At 37.5% G+C, this 8,273-nt stretch overlaps 1 protein-coding gene across 2 annotated transcripts; it reads right to left on the bottom strand.

Moving 5' to 3' along the window:
• Positions 1–2,686: 2,686 nt before the first annotated feature.
• Positions 2,687–7,678, bottom strand: LOC108998146 (U3 small nucleolar ribonucleoprotein protein IMP3-like). 2 transcript variants are annotated; one of them, XM_018974617.2, is made up of 5 exons: positions 7,473–7,678; positions 5,159–5,390; positions 4,914–5,021; positions 3,546–3,629; positions 2,687–3,152 (listed from the first exon to the last, which is right to left on the bottom strand). In XM_018974617.2, exons 2-5 carry the CDS (start codon positions 5,290–5,292, stop codon positions 2,921–2,923), a joined length of 558 nt encoding a protein of 185 aa, XP_018830162.1. In that variant the 5' UTR covers positions 5,293–5,390; positions 7,473–7,678; the 3' UTR covers positions 2,687–2,920. The 2 variants fall into 2 exon arrangements, with proteins under 2 accessions (XP_018830162.1, XP_018830163.1); XM_018974618.2 differs by having other exon boundaries at positions 2,720–3,152; positions 7,478–7,659.
• Positions 7,679–8,273: the final 595 nt, after the last annotated feature.

Raw genomic sequence — 8,273 nt, 5'->3', positions numbered from 1 at the left:
TTATGATAGATTTCTTACTAAGTCATCGACTCATTTTAGTTTATTTTCATGTTTTTAATTACTCAGGTGAAGATGATGATTACGAGCAGGCAGGCCAGGAGCAGAATGAGCATTTTAATTTTGTTCAGACGTTCTAAAATAAAATGTGTCTTTTATGACGAATTTATTCAGTTATTTCTTTAATGTTTTTGGGAAGACATTTTTATTAGACCTTTTATTTCATAATAAATTACTTCAGCTTATTTTTCAATTATGAAATTAGAGAATCGCTTGCCGGGTTTATTTTTCATGAAAAATACGTGACACACCTAGCCTACGGGAAGGGGGTGTTACATGTCTGGACCCCCTTCAATTCAACCCTTATCCATTCCCATAAAAACTGCATGGTTAAGCATGAAAAATCCTAAGTAATAGGACCCAACTCTCTCAACCATTGAATACCCAGTACAGCATCACAACCTGCTAAGGGTAAAACATAGAATGAAGGCCTGAAACAATTTCCTTGCACAGTTGTCAACACCTGACTACAGAAACCTTCACTATGTAAAATGTCACCATTGGCCACCTTAACAGATATCTGACCAGTTTTGTCGATAGTAAAGGCATTTTTGGACACAATGGATGGATCCAAGAAATTATGTGTGCTTCCTGAATCTACCAAGAGCACTACCATGGTGGAACCAATTTTAGCCTGCAATCTCTTAGTTGTGGGACATGGGGTACCCGTAAGGGCATTTAATGATATTTCAGGCTTAAATTCAGGCTGCTGGTTAGACATATTATCAACTACTTCAGTTGAATCATAGAAAACATCTTCATCAAGATTGTCATTTACAGCATGCATAAAGTAAATTTTAGGGGACTTACAAACATGTGTTGGGTTCCACTTATCTCGACAGTGAAAACATAGACCCTTGCGCCTCTTTTCATCCATGTGCATAGAATGCACTTTGGTTGGTTTTGCTGCTGGTTTAGTGTATTTGTTGGAGTTGCTATTTGAATAACTTCATTGTCCCCCATAGAAAGTAGATGAACTGTTTTTATCTCCCCATGTTTTGAATGGTTTGCCGGAACTAACCAAGTACTCTTCCTGAATCCGTGCGAGGCCATATGCTGCATTCAAGTTGACCGGGTTGAACATGCGGAGCGGAAGCCGGATCTCATCTTTGAGGCCACTGAGAAAGCAGCTTAACTTATGAGAATCAGGTAAGCCTTTCAATCTATTCGATAGAGCTTCAAACTGACTCTTATAAGCTGTAAGAGACGCTGTTTGTTTCAGTCGTGTGATGGCCTCCATGGGGTCATCATACGCAGTAGGTCCAAACCTCAGTTGGAGGGCTTCAGTAAACGTCTGCCAGCACTGAAACTGTCCTGTATCAACAGCATCTTGATACCACACCAGAACTTCACCATTCATGTGATAAGAGGCCATGAGGAGACGGTGAGCAGGAGCTGTTTGGTGATACTCGAAGTAATGAGAAGCCTTGAAAATCCATCCTGCCGGATCTGTGCCTTCAAAATGAGGAAACTCGAGCTTGATACCACGCTGTAAGAATCTTCTAATATCCGTATCATCTTCTGGTGGTGGCTCTCTCTGAACCAACTGAGCTTGTTGTTGAGACTGCGTAACCATTATAGTTCGAAGCATGTCATTCATTTGCTTCATCTGCTCCTTTAGTTCATGGATACTCTGGTCATGGCTGTGTAGGATTTCCTGGGTCTGCTATTTATTTGTGCGCGTGTTTTCTGCCATTAGAATCGTAGGCTCTAGATACCAATTGTAAGGATTCTGTTTGGGATAGAATGTAAATATGGAGATGAGAAGAAGAATAACACAGTGTATATGATGCAGAAACAAAATGTAGGCCAAGTGTTTGATAAAATGGCACTGAAATCTCAAATGCCAGTAGGGTGCTTCGAGGGATGCCCTAACCTCCAGATATTCAATTCATCAATATTTTCCACGATAACTCTCTTGTGTTGCTCTGGACGTACATAAAGGGTTGCAGCTATAACAAACTAATCTAATGGCAATGCAACACGTGTAAAGCAAATGACAATGGTAGTTGTAACGGAAAACAAATACAACGAAAGCAAATAACAACAAAGGAATTAATAAGAGATAAACTACAAGTAACTTTTATTCTTGGACTAAGTCCAAACGACTGGCAGCTTCCAATCCCAATTGATTAAACGGTGTGATTCATCTTTAAACGGTGCGTTCTGAACTCCCCTGCCTTAAGCACTTCGAAACTTCACTTCATCCCGACATAACCCTAACTCCTTAGTTTCTTCCCTCACTTCTCTGTGTCGTCTTCCTCTTCCCCTTAGAGACTTCTCTGTCGTCTTCCTCTTCCCATGAGAGAGTCCCCTAACATTTTACCCTAACGCCTATTCCATTGCTACTCACCAAATAGAACTGGATCCAGATTCTAGCCCGTTACCCTAACGAGAGAGCTGGCTCTGGCTGGAGTGGTGAAGCAAGTTGCCTCCTTTATTTTTACAATTATTCTCATCTCATCTATTCATTACAACTTTTTTAAATTCTAAGTAAAATAAAATAAATAATTTAATTTTTTTCAAAAATTTAAAATAAAAATAATATTAAAAATATATATTCTAACAATATTTTATTTAATTTTTAATTTTTATCTCAATTCATCTCATTTACAAAAACAAACGAGGCTTTAAACTTCAAGACCGTGATTGTTTTCCCTGATGATCAAAATAAATATTTCTCCTAAGATGACCCAGTTTGCAAATATTAAACGACCTTAAACAATCAGATCGCATTTTCATTACATGAATCTAATAACATGATCACAAACTGCTATAATAAATTCGCAGGAGAGTTAGAAAAATGCCAAAGGAAGAACACAGAAATAACAATACCAAGTGCTACATTCCTCATAAGAGCGGGTCATATCATTGCGTCATAGTCGTCCAACTGATCATTGTACTCCAACACCTTTCTCTTTACCTTGGATGAATCAACCCACGTAATGAAGTCTTCTAGATTCCTCGTTACAAGAAATGCAGGGTCAGTAACTGTGTCTGGACCTATTCGTATGTGTCCCTGCTCAATATATGTGACAGCTTCTTTCAAGTGCTCACAAAACTTCAGCCGCACTAAAACAGTTGAGAGCCTACGTCTACGAAGAGAGGATAAATACACAGAATTAAAATTCCAATTACATAAACCAATCAAGGAAGAGGCTTTGCACCAAGTGGCTGGCTGAAAAGAAGTCAAATTCCACTTATCTGGAAAGGAATGGAAAGAAATTATGTCCAAAATCATTTTTAAGCCAATGGCAATAGAAGAAAATTTTCAAATGTCTTATTATAAAAATCTAGGGTTTGTATATGCAGTAAAGCAAGTGGAAACAAGAATCACAACTTTTTTTTCTTTTTACCATGTATCATGGTGGTGCATCTTGGTTTGTGGTTAAATTGTGCAGCTTTTTCTTCCTTCTCTTTTAAGATATGACAGAGTTGTTCTGTAACTGAGCAAAAAGAGGATTTTATTTACAGAAGCAATTGCATACCTACAGAAGGATGATGCTGTTATGCGTTCACACAGTTTTAGAGCATCGGTGTTGTGCTTGGATGGTAGTACACCAATGTTGTACCTGCCATTGAGCAAAACCACACCGAGTCAACAGAAAACCTTCTATGAAAAATGATAGTTGAAAAGATGACAGTGTTAACATCGAAATAGAGAATGATCCAAAACAGAAATATAGTTCTCACTGCCCCCATAAAATACCACACAATCCTTGGAACAGACAAAAATCAAACAAATAAAACTACAATATTTATCTAGGAGGACGTTTTTTTCTCTAAGATCGGAAAAATACACACTAACATAGCAGGCTTGGAACCACAACTACAACCTCAATCCCATTCTCCTAAAAAGGGTAATCATTTGGGCCAGAGCTCATTGGCAAATTGAGGTTTAATAATGACAACCTTAATCTGGCCACATAGTGATCTATAATAGTTGTAAATCCCTAATAGCTGATAGGTAAATGCAATAGATCACACGGAGCAGTTAAAGACATTGGTTGCATTCACTTTAGAACCATGACCACGTAAAGCAGGTAGACATCTTTTTTTATTGGTAAAGAACATGCCTACCTGCCTTATAAAAAAAGTATGTCTACCTGCTTTATATATTTCATTGTCACATCACAAGTAATGGAGGCAAAACAAAGAGTTATAGAATAGATATTTCTACCCATTGCAAGAAGAAGCTTCTAGACAGATTATGATATGGAAGAAGTACATGGTTATCTCATGTTGAGATTACAAGAACGACGTTACATGCCCCGTGAATGAGCTAAAAGTAAGGATTGATGTCAAATGAGACTACAAAACCCATTTTGAAAACCAAAATTGGATATTTCATATCTAACAGAAACTCCTAACAATCATCCCTGAGCATTAGTGGACCCAACAAGGCAAGCTAAAATTAAGTCCCCAAAAGCACCAAAATCAAAGCCAGCACCCAATTTCATCCCTCTTTTTTTTTCTTTTCTTTTTTTGGTGTTTGCACAAAAGCCCAGTTATACTTCAACAATGAAAAGAAGATATGTGTGCCTATTATTAAATATTACTCCATCTCAGAATCAAAAGAGTTCGGGTAACCAAAATTATACCCAACCACTCATTAATCTTATCCAGATATTATTATAAACTTGAGTTTTTGTAATCATTTTTGTGGATAATAACTTGAGTTTTGGTGATGTATCAACAACGTCATTTAACCATGGAGTAAATCACATCTTACAGGCCAACAACAGATCAACAAAAATCCCATTTTCTTTCAGTTCGCTCTATTTCCCTTATTAGTTAAGAGTAATTTAGTAAAAGAAAACCGTAGAAGCGAAAAAAAAAAAAAAAACAAAACTCACAGCTTTTCGAGCAGCGTATTAGTCATCTCAATCCGAAAAGGGTCTTTCTGGTCCATCTTAGTCAAAATGTTCACTAACTTCTGCACCAACCTGCACAAACTCGCATACCTGTTCTCATTTTATTTTTATTTTTTTGCCAAAAAGTCAAAAAAAAAAAAAACTCAGAACCCTGAAATAAGCTGAAATATTTATTGGCTTTTGAATAGAAAAGGACAATATTAGAAAGGAAAAATATGAGTAAGTACTTCTTGTAATCGTCACGCTGGGTGACATGGTAGCGTTGCATGACAAAAGCTTCCCGGTGACCATGTTCTTTTTTCCACTCCAAGAAATCAACCTTCTTCAGCAGCTTCTTTTCATGAAACTTTAGCTTCCTCATGTTTACCAATTGACAGAGAGAATGTGTGTTCTTTCTAAATAGGAGTCAGCAGACAAATGCTTTTTTGCTGTGATTGAGTGTGAGACCTCCTTCCGTGGCTGAAATGGTGTTTTTTGAGGGGTGATAGTTAGAGTAAGAGAGGAGATTGATAATGTCTGAAATTATATCAATGTCCTTGATGCTTATAATGTTTAATGATTTGAAATTGTCTTCTATGGAATTTGAAATCCAACACTTTGGAGGGTTATAGCAGCTATTTTGGTAAAATGAAAACAATAAACATGTAGAATCAATTGTCTTTTGGCAAGATGGAAACAATGAAACATGGAAAGATAGAACCCATTACACATTCAACATTTCGAAAAAATTGACGCAGACTTACCTGAAAGTGAAATATGAAAGCCATGTTCGAAAATCAAATAGGAAAATTCAAAAGGAATTAATAACATAAAATTCACATTACTGCCTAGTGATTGAAAAGAAATAAAGTTTATAGATGTCAGACACCACTTTATATAGTAAAATAGCATGAAACACACAAATTAATAAGGTTACAACATAAATTAATTCAGCTCAAGAGTCAAGTCAGGTAAGCCAGCTCCTAAAGCAACCAAGTAGCTCAAGATAACCAAGCAAACCAATCATTCTGTGTTGACTCCGTTTCATCGTAGCACTCTGTTTAACCATAACCCAAAATTAGATAGTCATAACCGAAGTTAAAAAGTTACAAACAGAGAGCTACTCACATTGCTACTCGAGAAATTCAATATAATATTATAGAGAAAAAACTTTTTTTTTTTATTTGGCACTGGGTGTCAGGAACAGTGTCCCAACTGATCCCGGGTGCACAGGACCCCTCGATAAGGAGTTTTCTGTAAGTGAACATAATTTAAGGTGAAAATCCCCTAGTCCAATGACCCAAGAGATAATTTGCATCTAAGAAGATCCCCCAACCAATAAAACAATTACGAAATCGATTCAATGGGTGGTTGATCTCCTCCTTCTCTCTAAAACTTACCTCACAAATTCTGGCTAAAGGGGAGGGAGCTTCGGCTCCTTTCCCCTCCCTCCCTCCTCCTCCTTCCTCCCTCCCTTCTCTTCTATGTAGTGTTTTGTTTTTGTGTATATTCAGGCGGAATAAGAGAGAATCGCAGATCTGGATCTTCCCGCCGCCCACAGGCCAGCATGCGCCATCCATGGTGTTGCCCAGCCGCTGATCTTCAAGATCACCGAATGTGGCACCAAACGGAGTGGCGAGTAGCCCGCACGTGAGGGTCGAAGTTTCCGGCGTCGTTTGGCGTGTGGCTTTCACGCACCACCGAGGAGCCCTCTGTCAACACCACACACGGCGTTTTTTGAGTCTGTGAGTCCAGGATCTCCAAGGTTGACTGTCAGTTCTCTTCCCAGAGTGGCGCGTGCAGCAGCGTCTGTGCACTACTTTATCCTTTTTTGTACAGTGTTTTATTTGTAGTTTTCTTTTATGTAATGTAGTTTCTAGATAAATAAAAATTCAAAAAAAATAGTGCCTTCGGACTTTGGTCCGAATGGAGTAGTAGTCCCCCCTCCCCGTTGACGAGGTTTGGTGGGATTTGGTATACACTACCCTGCCTATCATGCTTAGTCGGGATATGAAGCTTTGTAACCTCTGTCGTGGACAGAGGTGGTATTTTCTCTAAAATATGGGTCTTTAGAAATTTACTGCCTGGACTAGACTATGTCAGTCACGAAGATGTACTGGGAAGATACTAACAATTGTAATTGACTTGTTTATCAAGTCAACTTTGTAAGTCATCTCTTAATTAAGGGTGACATCTGTTTTATCAAAAAAAAAAAAAAAATTGCATCTAAGAAGATTTGTTAGACCTAGGGGAGCACGCCCAAGTCTTTACCACTTGAGCCCCATAGGGGTTATTATAGAGAAAAAACCATGAGCTAGAACATTTTGTTTAAGTAGGCAAGGAAGGGCTAGGTGTCATTGAATTGACCAGAGGAAGAGTAGAAGATTGCTTAAAGTGGATGGTGGCTGGCTGGGTTACGCATAAGAGTTTACTGCAACGGAGATTGCTGCCATTGCTTGCTGGGCAATGAGTCGACGTGCGCTGGAACTTTGCTGCCTTGAAAGTATCAACAAGTTTACGGTTAAACTGAACACAGAGAGAGAGAGAGATAGAAGAAATCACCTTACCGAGGAGTGGCGTCGTGGTCCTCGTCAGAGGTCGCCTTGAACTGGAGCAAGCTCCCTTGTGGCTGGCCGTTGGAAGCTGAGGGGTATGGCTAAGGCCGACCGAGAACAAATGCCGTGAGAAAAATTAGGGTTAAGTGAATCTGATTTATGAAATGAACGGAGAGAGAGAGAGGTTCCCCTGTTTACAATACAAGCGAGCTTATGAAAATATCCGAAACTTTTTAACAATACTGAAATCGCTATCAAAACTCACACAATTTTTTTATTAAAAAAAATAAACATTTGAAAAAAAAAAGTTTTCTACTTTACAAAAATTATTTTTGTCATCTTTAATTAGGAGTGTAATCGGTCCGGTCCAGTTCGATTTTGGATAAAATCTAGGACCGAACCGGTATGTACCGGTTTTGTATTTTTCAAAACCGATTACGCACCGGTTACCCTCCTAAACCGGTACTTTCGGTTTTACCGGTTTCCGGTCCGGTCCGGTCCGGTTTTTCGATTTTTTTAAAATGTAAGTTTCACAATTTGTCATTATAAATTTGTTTATAAAAAAAAAAAAAAAACTAATTTAAAAAATATTGTTTTATACTTTTATTATAAGTTATATATTAGTATTAGTTATAAACTATATATTTAATATTAGTATTCGTTATAAATTTTTAGTGATTTAGTATTAACATTTTATGTAATAATTTATAAATTATAATAAGAAATTATTTCATATATAAATATATATAATTATATATAAAACTTTCACATAAAAAATTATAATTATACATAATATATAAAACTTATA

This window comes from Juglans regia, chromosome 16 (genome assembly GCF_001411555.2).
Source record: "Juglans regia cultivar Chandler chromosome 16, Walnut 2.0, whole genome shotgun sequence".
In the NCBI taxonomy this organism is placed as follows: Eukaryota; Viridiplantae; Streptophyta; class Magnoliopsida; order Fagales; family Juglandaceae; genus Juglans; species Juglans regia.
This window is presented reverse-complemented; position numbering and strand designations above follow the sequence as displayed.